The 17,465-nt window shown below is 42.6% G+C and overlaps 1 protein-coding gene across 1 annotated transcript in view; it reads right to left on the bottom strand.

Moving 5' to 3' along the window:
* The window catches only part of ITIH2 (inter-alpha-trypsin inhibitor heavy chain 2), a 41,496-nt gene continuing 24,031 nt past the window's right edge, over nt 1-17,465 (bottom strand). Inside the window, exons 12-21 of the mRNA XM_057731871.1 lie at nt 15,507-15,688; nt 14,098-14,283; nt 13,581-13,720; nt 11,240-11,409; nt 7,647-7,784; nt 4,915-5,028; nt 4,247-4,445; nt 3,523-3,695; nt 2,086-2,197; nt 1-200 (exon numbers count right to left, since the gene is read on the bottom strand). Of these exons, the coding sequence (XP_057587854.1) occupies nt 53-200; nt 2,086-2,197; nt 3,523-3,695; nt 4,247-4,445; nt 4,915-5,028; nt 7,647-7,784; nt 11,240-11,409; nt 13,581-13,720; nt 14,098-14,283; nt 15,507-15,688 (1,562 nt within the window). The 3' untranslated portion in view covers nt 1-52. The remainder of the gene's footprint in view (nt 201-2,085; nt 2,198-3,522; nt 3,696-4,246; nt 4,446-4,914; nt 5,029-7,646; nt 7,785-11,239; nt 11,410-13,580; nt 13,721-14,097; nt 14,284-15,506; nt 15,689-17,465) is intronic.

The following is a 17,465-nucleotide window of genomic DNA, read 5'->3' as shown; positions in this document are numbered from 1 at the left end:
TGGCAGGGAAAAAATGTATGTTTATACATGGGATTTCCCCAATTTTAAACTTTTAAGGCCATCTGAGAAAGCTGTAGAGCTGAGGCACAAAGTAATCCTTGTAATATCCGTCGATGAAGCCTTTCCCACTGTTGTGGACAAACCAACAAGGGACATCCGTCCCAAACACTCTGTCCGCTCGGTAGTCCTTCTGCAGGCCTCTGCAAGAGAACGGTGGGCGTGGTTAGGACACAGACCAGGGCGTGGCCAGCCTGCATATCCAGAAAGGAGATACGCTCTCCCTCTCTGTTTTCTGCCCCCCTGAAGCACCATCTCTGCTAACAAACCCCCATCTCCGTTCCCCACATTGTATGAAACATCAGAGTCTGGGGCTCGGTTTAGAAAGAGAATAAGCAGTGTGTCCTTACAAATTCAAATAACCTGTATAGAGACTGACCAGTATCGATTTTTCCGAGAAAGTAAAGAGTGCAAATTAGCTTTTTTTTTTCCCCTTCCACCTTGGCAGAGGGGAGGCCTGTGTATTCAGGGCCAGTCCCCTCTCTCGACATGGGGAAAGGGACAAGGGGGCAGTGGGAACTGGCTGGGGGCTGTGTCCTCAAGGTCGCCTAGGGCTGGTATAGTCTCCAAATTGGCCCAGAACAAGGAAGAAGCTGCCAGATTTAGCAAATAAAAACACAGATGCCAGTTAAATTTGAATTTCAGGTAAACACCACTAATGTTTCAGTAGAAGTATGTCCCAAGTATCTGAAATTCAAATTTTCTTGGGCATCCTCTGTTTCTCCGGCAAGCCTAGACGAGGTCCCAGACACTGTCATCTGTCCTCTCCGGGAAGCTGGGGTACTAGGGGGGGAGAAGGGGTACTGGAGTTCTGTTCCCACCTTCTTTCCATTTAAAAAGAAGGTGGGACTCACCTCACAAGTTCCCTGCAGAATGAATCAGGTGCTCCTCACCTTGACTGCAGGGGTGCCTGTTCTACTTAAGGGCGATGCCAGCTGTTTCTGAGACAGTTGTGTCTTTTGTTTTAAGGGGGAAGAAGTTAAACGCTGTAGCGCCATTAATGAGCTTTAAAACATACATCGTTGTGCATGGCCCATGGGTCAAGCCACTTTCAGCTGTGGGTCACCAGGTGCTGGCAGAAGATGAAACGGGGGCCCAACCTTTACCTTTCGTCCTTAGCGTGGAGTAGATGTGTGTTTACTGACCGTAGGTAATTTATTATTGCTGTTATTAACTGTGCGCACCGTTTCCAACTCACTCATCCCTGGTAAACCCACACTAGTTGAGGGGTATACTAAGAGCCCATTGTTTTAGTTCACAAATCTATTTCGGTCATAATTTTATTTTATTGTTGTAATTTTATGGTCTAATGATTATTGTAATTTTATGGCTTAAATGTTATTATAATTTTACGGTTTAATTAAGTACATGGAAGCCAATGACATCTGTGTGTCAAGAGAGCCATGTCTCATTGAGCAAAGTTGGCTGCTTTGTAAAACCTCTAAAAAGGCCCCAAATTCTTTAAAATGATACCAAATTAGGTCTGGGTGAGACAACTGTAAAAGACTGGGAAAAATGAAAAAGACTTTAAGAATTTTACACTCAGGATGCTGTACAGGTATCTGTGTTCTCACTTCAGAATGAAGCACATGGATACAGTTGGTGCAAGTAAAGCTACACCAAGATGTATTCAGTAGATTCAAACACAAACATGCACTGAGTAGATAAATACTCAAAAAGAAAGCTCTAGGCTTATGTAAAAATGTACATTCTTCCTTCAGCATGAAGGCATGTAGATATTTTTATGATTTCCTCCTTTGATCTGCTTTTTCAATTATCCAGTTTGTGGCCGTAGGGCTTCTAATGTACGAAGGTGAGAACAGTAGAGCATTTAATCTTGGCATTTGACGGTACTTGTGTACCTGGTCATTGTTTGCATTTCAGATGGACTCTCTGCAGTGTCCTTATGCCAGTGTCATGTAAGTGTGACACAGCTTGAAGCAGCTTTCCCTGCTCTTCTATTTTGCTGTGTGAGTCCAATCCTAACAGGAGCCCTTTTCGTTCCCATCGTACGCGTCCAAGACCTACCTGGTGACAACCAGCTTCTGCCCCTTCACTTCCATGTTGGCCTCTGGCTTCTCAGGGTCCTTTCCTGGTCGCACGTTGAAGATGTGTATCTTTGGTTCATACATGAACTGGCCTATGAAACAAAGCCCAGATGTTTATTTACATGTAAGTCAAGGGAAGAAAAAAAGGACAGACTGGCCACGTGATCCGAGCTGCATTTGGTCCCCCCTCCAGACTTTCTGGGGTAGAAAGATGTATTGAGAGGAAAAGGATGCAGATTGGGGTGAGGGTGGATGGGTCCTCCCTCCTTAAGGGCAAATCCATGCTGCTAACCCCATGGTCATTTGACGTATGAGGCTGGTAGACTGGATCCTAAGTAAAATCGAATGTCCTGATGGCGGGGGTGAAGGTCAGCCCCTGAGAGCACAGCTCAAATCGTACAAACAAGGTTGGTTTGTGATGCTATACAGTATGCTTAAATTGCCACCGTTCTTTAAAAAGTAGGGAAGGCTGACCTGGACGCCCTGCTTGTTATCACAGACTTCCTAAACCAGTTCACTTCTCTTCAGTGAGAAAAAAATCTTCAGCATAAAACTTAAAATGCATCCATCCCTTCTCTTAATATGCCCAGTTTGTGATGAAATCCCAGCCCTGGTAAAACCTTGACTGGAGCAGCAAGCAGTCCCAGCTAGAGCATTACTGAGTCGCCCTGCACTGCTGTGTTGGGTTGTAGGAATCGTGTTTTTTATTCTCTGTATATTATGGTGTTTTGACATCTAGCTGGCTGGGGAGACACTGCCCCTCCCTGGGAAAGCTGATTCTGAAAGAGAGCAAAGGACTCAGCCAGGAGCATGGCTGGGATCTACAAGTGAACCAAGTCAGAGCCGGACCTCCTCTCTCTGGCCTGTGAGCCCCAGAAGGAATCATTCCAGGGCCAGGTGCCAGGCAAGGAAAGACCACCCTGTAGCCAACCCCAAACTACCCTGCTCTGTCCTGTCTTTGCCAAAGAAACCGCAATAAAGTCTCTGGCCCGGACCTATCTCTTGCCCCTGCTTCTGGTTCCTGACCCAAGCCTGGCCTCCCTGTAGCCCTGCATGGCAAGATGTGCCTCATGTTTCCGTGGAAACTATAAGCAACAATAAACATTACACTCCTTCAATGAGATTGAACTTTTATTTTTTTTTGGCCATGCCACGTGGCATGCAGAAACTCCCCACCGAGGGATCGAACCCAGGCTCCCTGCATTGGAAGCGCAGAGTCTTAACTGCTGGACCACAGTAACGATTTGTATGTCACTCAGGCACCTTCTGGGCACAGAGTGTGGGTCCTCCCTGAACCCTTGAGTCCATACCTGTCACTTTCCCATGTTCCAACCAAACGTTCTAACCTTGAGCCAAAGCTGCTAAAGACCTAAGGTGGTCACTTTCACACCTGCCAGATGGTCCACGGACACATTACCTATCAGCCCGTGTACAGTAGGAGAAAACTTGTTTGTGGGGGGGACGTAGATCCCCAAAAAGTCGACATTGATAGGATGCTTCTTCCAAACGCGATGAAGTAAAACAGAGAAGGACATCTCTTTATCCAGGGTGATGGTCACTGTTTTCTCTTTCTTCACCGAGACAAGCACCCTAGTGGGAAGTCAAAAAGGACTGAACGATGCTAGGACAGACTCGTTTTAGAAAGTCATCCCTTTCCCACCCCTTATAAGACTTCACTCTGCCTAGTACAATCCTCCCACTTTTCTAAGAGCTTTACAATGTTTTGGCCACAGAACGTTGACTCATCTCCCAGCACTGAAATTTTGTTAATGTGTGTGTTTCCGTATCAGCAATGAACAGATACTAATAGGAAAATATTACTCATATGACAAAAATCATAGTATTTCTGAGGGCATTCTGACACAGGTGGCTGGACCTCAGTTGATGGAGTCCCTCACCTGTCCAACATGCATTTATTGAGCACTTACTGTATACGGCCAGCACGGAGACACACTGTGGCCAAAACACGTGGACTCTACTATCAGGAGCAGGGGAGGAAGTAACAAGATTTTTTCTCAACCTCAACTTCTTCACATTTAAAATGATGATTTTGAGTTTTATGTTTGTGTCACGCATGTCTAGGTTTGTTGATGTAGTCACGTGTCAAGGACATGCCCGAATTTGGATGTCAGAGTACTTGCCTCTGGTTAAGGATGTGGGCTGTGTCAGACCAGGACAAGACGGACGTCCGAGAGCCCCAGCTCAGGGAGATGGTCTCGGTGCTGATTTCTATTTTCATGTCTTCACGCTGGAAATAAAATCCCAGTTTCCCAAAATAGGTGCTTAGTTTTTCATTCTTGGGCTTCTTGGCACCAATAAGCTGTCCATTGACCAAAAGCCCTGCAGAGAAAAAAAATGTTTTTTTTTCTCTCTTGTGTGCTCTTTTTCTTTCTTTCTTTTGTTTTTCTTTTTTGCACATGTGGGCACCAGAATTCAAATTTATAAAACTTGACGGAATGGGAAGAATTATTCTTTTATTTTGTTTCAGAATTTACATAACGTTTTTTTTCCTTTGTAACTCTCATTTCATAAGTATTTTATTATGGTTCAAGTTAATCATATCACAAATTCTGCTAGTTCATACTCAGAGAGTATTTTATTTATAATAGTTCAAACAGTTAGGAATATATTTATAATTCATTTCTCGCTATCAGAGTTTGAAAAGTGTAGTTTGAAATATATATATACATATATGTGTATATATATATATAATAATTTTATTAAGATGGGAAAGAAAGACATCCCAGGTAGTGACAGTGAAGGCCATGACCTAGTAGTCTAATTCAAATATAAGATCTTTTTATTTTACCTAATTCTGGATCAGAAACAAGGTTGAGGATTTTTCCAGGTTCCGAGTCGATATTGAAACAAATATTCTTTTGGCTTTTTGGTAGGTAGATGATGAAGTGTGGGTCATTTTCCACTGGTAAATATACAAAGAAAATGAAAACAAACAAAATCATAGAAAGGAAGATTAATTTGAACAGTATTGTATTCCCGAACACCGTTAATTTCACAAGAACAAATGTTTATTGTGCTCCTACTGTATACCTAGGTACTGGTCTAGGCACTGGGGACTCAGTGGTCCAAGCACTGTCCCTTCCTCATGCAGCTGCCATTAGAGTTCTAGGTTATCTTACAAATGTAGTGTATTCTCATTCTGTAACTACCATATATGTTCCAGGCTAGAGAGAAAAAAATGAATAAGAAAGACATAAGGAATAAGAAACACAAGCATACACATCTCTGTCCCTATCTATCTATCTATCTATCTATCTATCTATCTATCTATCTATACCACAAATGCACCACATGTGTATATACAGTAAATGTGTGTATAGTTAGAAAAAAATACCTGTATCTTTAAGTAGTCATACACAGTGCATAAAAATAAAAAAGACATAATATTACCGTTTGGCATACGATTAATATTGTTCAATTCCAAGAGCAATGAAGGAAGAGGTGGTCACTTCTAACTGAAAGTCACACACAGAGCCCTGCACTAAAGCGCTACCACTGGAGGTGATGGGGGAAGGGAGTGGAGGGACCTTCATCTGAAGCATCACCACCAATGAAAGCATGAAGAACCAAGTCACTGAGGGCCCACAAATAACACTTTTAAAGCTAAGTCGTAGAGGTGAGGTGTTTTAAAATATCTCCATAAAGATACTTATTCAAGATATTTAAAGATATGGTAACTATCGATTCAAAGTCCTTGCTATGTCCTATGTTATAATTCGATGTGAGGTGAGTGGTGGATGTACAGTCCTGGGAAATCAGTTCTGAGGATTTCTGGATAGAAGGGTCTTACATTCCAAGCAGTATAGAAAAGCAGCACATTTCTAAGAAGCTACACCAGGAGCTACTCTGATACTTAAACCGCAAACAACCCAAGTTAAGCTGGTACTCTGGACCTTCCGAGAGGGAAAGGTACGTGCTCCTTTGCTGAATGTGGAAATTTACTTCTAAGTAAAAGGAAGAAAAGGGGCATGCGCTTTCTACGTGGACCAGCCAGTGGGGTAGGCACTGGAAATCCCTGTCACTGAAAGGCACAGTGCAGACCAGGAATAGGAGAGGAGATACTCTGCTATTTCCCCCAGGCAGCTCCTCTCTCTGGTTGAGGAATAAGACCCTGCAGAGGTCGACAACTGGAAAGCAAAGAAAGAATCTGCACAGGGAAGCCGCCGCTGCCAGAACTCTGGCGAGGAAACAGGGTTTCCCTGCTTTCACATGATCCCCTTTGGTACCCATGCCTCCCATTGAAACCAGTGGTAGAAAGGTTTTTAAATGCTGAGCAAAACTAGGATTTTCAAATACACCATTAAAATCAAGCAGGCAAATGAACAAACAACCCTGCAAAATAATGTATGATATTGCAGTTCTATAGGAAACATTCAAGTATTTTTGATTGTGAAATTGATAGTTTCTCATCTTCCATAATAACATCTATTTAGGGACTTCCCTGGTGGTCCAGTGGTTAAGACTCTAAGATTCCACCCCAGGGGGAACGGGTTTGATCCCTGGTGGGGGAACTAAGTTCCCACATGCCGTGCGATTCAGCCCAAAACAAACAAAACACCTACTTATTGAGTGACTATTACGTGCTAGCTCTTTAAAGATGGTTTCACATTTAATTGACAACCCAGCTACGTATCATGATGTCTGTTTTCAAAATGAAAGAAGTGCACAGGGAGGCCAGCTTGATGCTTTGTGAAGACTTAAAGGGGTGGGATAGGGAGGTTGGGAGGGAGGCTCAGGACGGAGGGGATGGGGGGGTATATGTATACATGTGGCTCTTTCACTTTGTTGTAGCACAGAAACTGACGCAACAGTACTGTAAAGCAATCATACTCCAATAAAGATGAAAAAAAAATGAAGGAAGTGAAGTGCAGAAATGTTAAGTAACTTAAGTTCAAACAAGTGTCATGAACAATTGCCAAAGAGGATGTCCTTTCCACCGATACCCACTGCCCACACACACACAAGAGGTGCATCTTTTCCATCCCAAAGGGTTTCCCTCTTTGGAAATGGAAATGGGGTGCTATGGAATTGCACCGCCCACATTCACATGTTGAAGCTGTAACCACCAGTATGACGGTGTTTAGAGGTGGGGCCTTGGGAGCTGATGAAGGTTAGACAAGGTCATGAGGGTGGGGCCCTCCGTGACGGGATTTGTACCCTTATAAAAGAGACACTGAACAGTCTGCCCTGTATCTCTCTCTCCAGTGCGCACACAAAGAGGCCACGTGAACACACAGGAAGACGGCGCTGCCTCCAAGCCAATAAAATGAAAGGTACCTTGCTGGCATGTTAATCTTGCACTTCCTAGCATCCAGAACTGGGAGAAATAAACTTTGGTTGTTTAAACCACCCAGTCTATGGTATTCTGTTTTGGGGACCTTAGCTAACAAATGGGCCATCTTCTTTCCATGGAAGGCAATGATGCTTATAAATGTCCCCTAGTTTACCAGGAATTTTTAAATGTATACAAATGAGCCATGGTGTTACGATCCCACGGACATCTGGAAGCAGTTCCCTTACCTCTCATGACGTGTGGAGGAGGTGTCGCCTCTAGCACTGGAGCGCCGACCGCGGGCAGTGGGACCACTGGTGTCGGTGAAGGGTTCACCCAAGATGGCATTGAATTTGGAGTGACTTTGCTGCCATAATACAGGTCACCTGCATAGAAAAGCCTGTATCTATTAGTCTCCAGGTTGGCTTTCCTGTGGACGTTGCTTACAATACCAAGAATCTGTTTTATGCAGACCGACCCAGGTGGTTCTCAGCTGGGTTTTTCTCCCACTATTTTTCTTCCCGAGTTCTCTCTCTTTCAGTGCTTTCTGTCATCACGCTGTGTGGGCCTGCTATAGGCTTCTCTGCAGAGTCTGGGCCCCCGGCTAGGGTCTACAGTAGGGGGAACCTCCCCTCAGAGGTTGGGGAAGGACCACGTGCCTTCACCATAAACTAGGGAGATGATGTCCAGTCACTCTGGACAGCATCTTCTCGGATCTATTCCTATTTACTCACCAAACAACAATCAAGGATTGGGATTTCCTAGGTGGCGCAGTGGTTAAGAATCCTCCTGCCAACACAGGGGACACAGATTCGATCCCTGCTCCAGGAAGATCCCACATGCCTTGGAGCAACTAAGCCCGTGAGCCACAACTATTGAGCCCACGTGCTGCAACTACTGAAGGCCACACGCCTAGAGCCCGTGCTCTGCAACAAGAGAAGCCCGCACACCACAATGAAGAGTAGCCCCTGCTCGCCGCAACTAGAGAAAGCCCGTGCACAACAACAAAGACCCAACGCAGCCAATAAATAAATAAATAAGTTTATAAAAAAAAAAGAAAGCAATGAGGATTTACTGTATAACACCATATTCAATATCTTGTAATAACCTATAATGGAAAATAATTTGAAAATAAATAGATATAAAAATGGAATCACTTTGCTGTATACCTGAAACTAACACAATATTGTAAATCAACAATACTTCAATAATAAACAAAACAAAACAAAAAAATCAATTGGAACAATTTAGTTTCCCAATCAACCAATATCCCCTACTGGTTGCAAAAAACTCATTTGGCTTTCTAATATGCAGTCAGCTCCTTGTCTTTGAGGAACAAATGCCAGTTCACCTAGGCATTTTATCCAGGAGATATAAAATCACCCATAGGGATTTCCCTGGTGGTGCAGTGGTTAAGAATCAGTCTGCCAATGTTGGTGACATGGGTTCTAGCCTTGGCCTAGGAAGATCCCACATGCAGCAGAGCAACTAAGCCTGTGCGCCACAACTAGTGAGCCTGTGCTCTGGAGCCCGCGAGGCACAACTATTGAGCCCATGTGCCACAACTACTAAAGCCCATGCGCCTAGAGCCTGTGCTCCATAAGAGAAGCCACCACACTGACAAGCCTGTGCACCACAACGAAGAGTAGCCCACTTGCCACAACTAGAGGAAGCCTGCCCACATGCAGCAACGAAATCCCAACACTGCCAAAAATAAATAAATAAATAAATTTATTTATTAATAATTAATCAATTAATTTATAAAATAACCTATAAATGCCAGGTCATCTAGGGTGAGTTTCTCCCTACATAAATTTAGCTGTGAGGCTCCAGGCTATTGTAACTGGATATCAGAAATAAGTTTCTTTTGAAGCCTGGACCACTATCATAAAGTTGGCACCTCACATGGACGGAATTAAAAATGTAGAAAACGATCCCTCCAGTGGATACAGGTCATTCTCAAGACTGTTATAACAGAACCAGACCCTAAGAAAGGGAGGAAGGAAGATGAATGAATAAACCAAGCTCTTCTAAATGTGGGCACACGTGCCCTTGGATGTGCCTTGAGACATTCCATGGGACACAGAGATCATGGATGATGGTGATGTTGAGCTTCTTGGCTTCCACATATACTTCTCCTAAGAAAACCCCTTTCTCCTAGTCTAGAAACGGAAGGCAGGCCTTTTCTCTGGCTGCTCTCATCAGAAACCTCCCAGGAACCAAAGTGTACATTTGAAAATAGGTGTGGTGCCCCCAAAATGGAATAACTCCAATGTCTAGGAAACAAGCAAGTCAGACAGTTTCCAATTCTTTGCTTTCAACAGGATTGGAGCAGGGCCCAAACTGTCATATGATAGATCATTAAAAGCACTTCTTGAGCACTAAATTCTGTGTGAGTTTGGCATATAACATCAAAGAAGTTCACATAAGTGAGTGCCATTGCTGTAACCAAGTTCTTTCCATTCCTATTTACTTTTATCTATGTTAACAAGGCTTATTAGGACTAAGGCTTATAAAAATATTGAGTTGGCCAAAAAGTTTGTGTTTTTCCATAACATCTTATGAAAAACTAAAATGAACTTTTTGGCCAACCCAATACACACACACACACACACACACGTGTATGTGTATATATACATGTATGTATGTAAGTAAATATATAAAATATATAAAAATATGTATATATAATTTTTTTAAGCAGAGCTGAGGCTGAATCTTGTTTGTTTCAATCTATTTATTAATAACCCATAGATACATGAAAACAGCCACATTTTTCTCATTAAGAGATGGTTTCCAAAAAAAATTGTACCTAAGTATACCAACATTTATACTATATTTATATGTATATTTTTGGATCAATTGTCTACTCATAGTCACTTTAATAAGATGCAATCTAGAAGAAAACTTGGAACCCTCCGCATCTTATGGTCACAAGAAATTGAAAACATTTAAATTTGGAAACATTTTTCTTGCAGAAAAGTAGGATGATCCACAAAAGACTTTCAAGCATAAAAACATATTACACCTGGGACATCATAATTCTGACAGGAAAATGGAATGGAACTAGAAGTTCAACTAGAAAAAAGAACAATATAAAACTTCCGATAATTAAAACCAAATTTGTTCATGTATTTTTTATTTTATTTTATTTTTAAATTTATTTATTTATTTATTTACTTATTTATTTCTTGGCTGTATTGGGTCTTTGTTGCTGCACAGGGGCTTTCTCTAGTTGTGGTGAGCCGGGGCTACTTTTCATTGTGGTGCGCGGGCTCCTCACTTCAGTGGCTTCTCTTGTTGCAGAGCACGGGCTCTAGGTGTGTGAGCTTCAATAGCTGTGGCACACGGGCTCAATAACTGTGGCTCACAGGCTCTACAGTGCAGACTCAGTAGTTGTGACGCATGGGCTTAGTTGCTCTGCGGCATGTGGGATCTTCCTGGAGCAGGGATCGAACCCATTTCCCCTGCATTGGCAGGTGGATTCTTAACCACTTGCCACCTAGGAAGTCCCGTAACGGTTTTATTTTTAAGGCTCAGTATTTATAATATGCTCCTAATGAAATTCGCTGAAACTCTTTAAACAAGGTGAAAAAAATTTAATGTTGATTTACATAATCTGTGAGGGGTTCAGAACTCCTTTGGGAGACAAGAGAGCAAACACGTTCAAAGACCACAGCAATAAACTGTCCCCAAAGGAAATTGACAGGAAGGGCTCGGGCACCTGGGGACACAGGACTGGGAATAAGAGATGGGCTGGAGGAGGAGAGAGAAGAGGTTGGAGGACCCTGCTGCAGGTAAGAAACCTGACCGCACTATTTCTCCTCCAGGTAGGCAGACTCACCTGAGCAGCAGGAATGGTCTTGTGGAGGAGAGTCCGCCAGCATGCGTTCATCCCCCGCGGCGTTCTCAATCACCATGGACGTGAGGGGCGTCACTATATGGTGATCCAGAGACATCTGCAGGATGTTTTGTGTAATTTTCCTTTTCACAGCAGCGGTAGGAGCCAGGCTCCTGTACGCAGGAAACAGAGACATTGGACAGCATCACTAGATTTAACTCCACCACTTCCGGGTCCACGAGGGACTCTGGGGACCAGGAGGTAAAACAGAACTGGCTTCGTGAAGCCTAGTATTTTATCTGTGCAGTCCTAAGGAATTTTTTTTAAGAACTTTTATTGAGATTATTTTGAGATATAATTGACATATAATACACTGCATATATTTAAAGTGCACAATTTGATATTTTTTTTCTTATTAGTAATGTATATATGGCAATCCCAATCTCCTAGTTCATCCCACCCCAACCACCCCCACTTTCCCCACTTGGTGTCCATATGGTTGTTCTCTACATCTGTGTCTCTATTTCTGCCTTGCAGACCGGTTGATCTGTACCATTTTTCTTTATTCCGCATAGACGCGTTAACATATGATATTTGTTTTTCTCCTTCTGACTGACTTCACTCTGTATGACAGTCTCTGGGTCTATCATGTCTCTACAAGTGTCCCAATTTCACCTAAGGAATTTTTTAAACAGTTTTTTGTTTTAACTGAAATATAGTTGATTTACAATGTTGTGTTGATTTCTGCCATACAGCAAAGTGATTCAGTTATACATGTATCTATATTCTTTTTTAGCATTCTTTTCCATTGTGGTTTATCATAGATACTGAATGTAGTTCCCTGTGCTCTACAGTAGGACCTTGTTGTTTATCCATCCTATATGTAATAAGTGACATCTGCTGACCCCACCTCCCACTCCATCCCTTCCCCAACCCTCTCTCCCTTGGCAACCACAGGTCTAAACAGATTATTTTTTAGAGCAGTTTTAGGTTCACAGCAAAATTGAGCAGAAAGTAGAGATTGTCCATATACTCCCTGCCCCTCCCCCACCCGACAGCCTCCTTCATTATCAACACCTCCACCAGATGGTACATCTGTTACAACTGATGCATCCACATCTACACATCATCATTACCCAGAGTCCACAGCTGACATTAGGGTTCACTCTTGTGTTGTACATTCTATGGGTTTGGACAAATGTATAATGACATGTATCCATCATTATAGTGTCATACAGAGGAGTTTCACTGCCCTAAAACCCCCCTGTGCTCTGCCTGTTCATCCTTCCCACCCCCTGCCCCCTGGCAAGCACTGATCCATTTTATAGGGATTGTTTTTTAAAAATCAATATTTAACGTCTGCAGCAATTTGCTATATATCTTCAAATGCACCCAGTTGCCTCTGCAAAGCGGCAGGTACAGTTCTCACTCACTTTAAAGCCACAGCTTACAGTCTTGTGTCTGTTTTATAATGTTACTGACATCACGGATTTTCTGAGTACAGTTAAACAGCCGAATTTCATTTTTCCCAACGCTGTTCAGACCACCCTGCTCCCTGTTCCCGAGAATCTGATCAAACAGGTGGAGGGGGCTGAGGAACAGTAATTTTCTTATCCAAACACCCCACCTGTAATTCTGATTTGGGTAGTCAAAGGACCATACATTACTCTAGAAATATAGTTTTCATATTGGAGTATTTAAATACCAGTCAGCTGAGAAGCCAGAGATGAAATAGGTACCTATAGGAAGCCCTTCCTTACGTGATATCAGAATTGTATAACCGTAAATTCCTCTTTGGACAATAATCTATTTTCAGGAGTAAATGCAAATGTATTCCTGATATCCATAGCAATGAGATGGATGAATTTCACGGGTATCATATTGAGTGAAAGAAGCCAGAAACAAAAGAATACTGTTTCTATCGTTATATGAAATTTCATCATATACAAAACTAATTGATAGCAAGAGATGTGAGAACAGTGATTTCTACTCGAGGTGGGAGGTGGGTGTTGAGTGGAAAGGAGAAGGAAGGGGACTGCAGAGATGGAAGGCATGTTCTCTGTCTGGATCAGGTGCTGGTTACATGGGGGATGTATGTAAAAATTCAGTAAAGTGTACATTTAAGATGAACGCACTTCACACGCTTTACTGCATGCATGTTTCACATCAAGAAAAAAGAGTGAACCCAGCTTCATTTAAAAGTGCTTGAAACCAGTGGAAATGAATACTCCAAACCCTGTAATAATTTGTGGCCTTTCTTGGTCCCAAACGTTTTGTCTATTATGTCAAGGATCCAAGGCAAACCTTTTGCTTTGCCAGTCCCTGTGGTGTATGGTCTTCTTACCGTTCGGCCATAAGTTGGTTGATGGTCAGATAGGCCCACAATTTCCTGGTGAAATTGGGATCTGCATGCTTGTCTTTGGATAGAAAATCCTCCAAGCCGTCCATCTTGGCCAGGGTTTCCAAGACTAACTCTGCGTTAGCCTGGACGATGGAAAGTTCAGTTGAAAGACACCAGGGGAACAGAACTGTAGTAAATCAATTCACATTTTCCAAAGGACCTACTGTGAGTGGATCAGGGTAATGGGCAAGTGGAAGGGGAATATGAAAATAATCCAAGAGAATACACAAGAGGAAGTTAAGTGCCAATCTCTGGAGTTTGGGATGGGGTTTGGGATGGAAAGGTAAGCATTTACACAATAGTTGGGAAGAGAGCACGGGTATTCTCAGGCCTTCCCTTTCACTTTCTGCTATTATTCTACCCACATGATTCTTGGAATTCAGAGTATTAGCCTGTTAATATAGAAGATGTCTCCAGGGGATGGTTAGTATTTTTAGAATAAGCAGGGAAGCAGAAGTACCGAAGTTGCAGTGATGATACTCTGTAACTGCTGCATTGTTTCAGGGTCAACTTTTCCTGCCACCACGATCTCTGAGCCTCCAAAGTAGTTAGGGAAATTGTTCTGAGTGACCTCTGTTACTGATGTTTGGGGATAGTTGAACTGAACGTTCCGGAGTAAAGGAGTCGAGACCTGGTTGTAGAATTTCTATAATTCATAGAAAAAAACCCCACAGAAATCATTATTTTCATACCACTTTATAGATCCAAAGCATTTTCCTCTGAGATTCTTCAAGTGCTTAGCAGACATCTCTCAATTTATTCTCCCAGAATCTCTGTGGAAAGCTATGGAAAATTCTCATAATTATTACATGAACGGAAAAAGAGAAGACCAAGACTTGTTAAGGATACTACTCTTGATTCAAAAGCCCAGCATTTTTTCTTTCTGTTATGGCGAGCATGAAAAGCTCATGGACACTCAGCATAAGATAAGTTAGCTGGGTGGATATCCCCAAATCAGAACCTGTCTCTTACCTGTCCCCAGGTTTAAATATGGTGCCTGCTATTGATACACGGTACCTGGTACTGACAGAGGGTGGGGTAAAATATATTCTTCTTCTCCTTCATCTTTTTCTTGTACATGTAGTCAAAATAAACAAGTAATTGATACCCTTTATATTTAAGGAAACATACAGGCTATAGTTTGACTTGTGTTTTTTATTATAAAAAGTTGATTTCCAAGTTGCCAATGTACTTTATTTATTTAAAAAATTTATTTATTTACTTCGTTTGCTGCATTGGCTCTTCATTGCTGCACATGGGTTTTCTCTAGTTGTGGAGAGCGGGGGCTACTCCTCATTGTGGTGCACGGGCTTCTCATTGTGGTGGCCTCTCTTGTTGTGGAGCATGGGCTCTAGGCGCACAGGGTTCAGTAGGTGTGGCACGTGGGCTCAATAGTTGTGGCATACAGGCTTAGTTGCTCCGTGGCATGTGGGATCTTCCTGCGGCAGGGATCGAACCCATGTCCCCTGCATTGGCAGGCGGATTCTTAACCACTGCGCCACCAGGGAAGTCCCCCAATGTACTTTAAAAGGAGAACAGTGCCCATGATGATTAGGAGAACCAATTGTTTAGTGGGACTGGAGAGACATAAGAAGCTGTGATGGTGCCTCCCAAGATCTGTCAGGGAGTAGGGAACTTGGTACCCATCACCTTACTGCTGCTCATCTCACTGTTACTGCAGATGTACAAGTGGGGGTGGGGTGCATGAGAAAGGTATTGAACACTTCCCCAATTCTTGTGACCTAATATAGCTGACATAATGACAATTTTTACTTAAATTCAGCCGCCTTCTTTGAGGTATCAGATATTGCTAGCTGAATGATTTCGAGTGAACAACAACAACAACAAAAGAACAGAAAAAAATGTTACCTTGAGCTGGACAGAAGTGTCCTGGTTTCCATAAATCCTTTGCGCAATGCCACGGTTTTCATTGGAGAGTCTCTTCAAAAAATCGTAGTCAACATCAAATCCTATCCCCAAACTGAACAAAGAGATGTTGTCTCGTATGTTCTGCTTCACATTTTTCTGAATTTTTGACAATTTCAATTCCCCTAAAGATGAGGACAGGAAGTGAAGGAATGAGGAAGCAATGTTATCAAGTTTTGGGGAAAACCCACGGAGGGCAGTTTAGCAAAATTTGTCCAAATTAAAAACACACCTATGCTTTGACTCAGTCACTCAACTTCCAGGGACTTTCCTCAGAGATGCACTCATACATGTTGGAACAAAGGGTGGGCAGCGGTATATAGCAACATTGTTGGGAATAGAAACACACTGGAAACAACTTAAATGCACACCAATAAAGGAGATGGGTTAAATTATAGCACATTCAAACTGTGAAATACTATGCAGTCACGAAAAAGAACAAGGCAACTCTTTATGTATTTACTGAAGGATCTCAGAGACATATTTTTAAAGGGGAGAAAAATACAGTGAAGATTAGTGTATGCAGGATGTGTGTGTATACATGTACGTGTGTGTGTATATTTTCATACATTTGTGTGTATATGTATATATAGTATACAGATATGCACAGAATATCTCTGCAAAGATACACAAGAAATTGGTAACCAGTAACTGTCTCCTAGGATGGGAACTGGATGGTTGAAGGTCAGGAGTGAGAAACTCATAATTTTTTAAAGTATATTTCCTTCTCTTCCTTATGATTTTATTCTAAAATTGAATTTTAAAAGTCATTTGATCCAGGGCTTCCCTGGTGGTGCAGTGGTTAAGAATCTGCCTGCCAATGCTGGGCACATGGGTTTGAGCCCTGGTCCAGGAAGATCCCACATGCTGTGGAGCAACTAAGCCCATGTGCCACAACTACTGAGCCTGTGCTCTAGAGCCCGTGAGTCACAACTATTGAGCCCATGCACCGCAGCTACTGAAGCCTGCACACCTAGAGCCTGTGCGTCACAAGAGAAGCCACCACAATAAGAAGCCTGAGCACTGCAATAAAGAGTAGCCTCAAGAAAGCAGCCCCACCAGAAAGAGCCTGCCCAGACACAGGATCCTCCAACGTGCTTTCTGTTTCCTAGAGCTTCCGGGACTCAGAGGTCTGAGCTTTTGCTGCCGTTTACTCCAGTCTCAGCCCAGCAGCAGACTCCTTTCTCAGGCTTCTGTCTGGAGTCCAGCATCCTGGTCAGGCCCTGCTCTCCACGGCCATGAATCCCGGCCAGGCCCTGGTCTTCACGGCCACGACCCCACACCAGGCCCTACCCTCCTGAGCTAACCCACAGGTACAATCAATTCATCCTATAGAATCACTTCAGAGGAATTTGGATTTCACAAGAGAAACCATCAATGGGAACCTTTGGGAAACATCTGATTTCCCAGAAAACCACAATGGTGAATGCATACAATTAATTCCTTTAATATATTAGTACCGAGAAAGGAACACAGCTCCTCCAGTACCTTGGATTTAGCCCAATAAAACATCCAAACTACAGAAAGACTTAATATTCATTTAATCCAATACTTGGACATTAGTCTGAGGCTTGGACAGTCTTCTATAAACACCTCTATCGCCAGGACAAGCAACCCCAAAAGTTTGGACAACCATGAGGAAACAAAGAAACACCATGCAGGCAAAGGAGCAGGAAAAAAACCCACAAGACCAAATAAATGAGGAGGAAATAGGAAAAATGCCTGAAAAAGAATTTAGAGTAATGATAGTAAAAATGATACAAAATCTCGATAACAAAATAGAAAGAAGAAACAGTTCATAAGAACTCAGAAAAACAAACAGCCATGGATAACAAAATAACTGAAATTAAAAATACTCTAGATGCTATAACCAGCAGAATGACTGAGGCAGAAGAACGAATA

The sequence above is a fragment of the Hippopotamus amphibius genome, chromosome 4 (genome assembly GCF_030028045.1).
Source record: "Hippopotamus amphibius kiboko isolate mHipAmp2 chromosome 4, mHipAmp2.hap2, whole genome shotgun sequence".
NCBI lineage: Eukaryota > Metazoa > Chordata > Mammalia > Artiodactyla > Hippopotamidae > Hippopotamus > Hippopotamus amphibius.
Note: the sequence above shows the minus strand (reverse complement) of the source record. Positions and strands in the feature narration are given on the sequence as shown.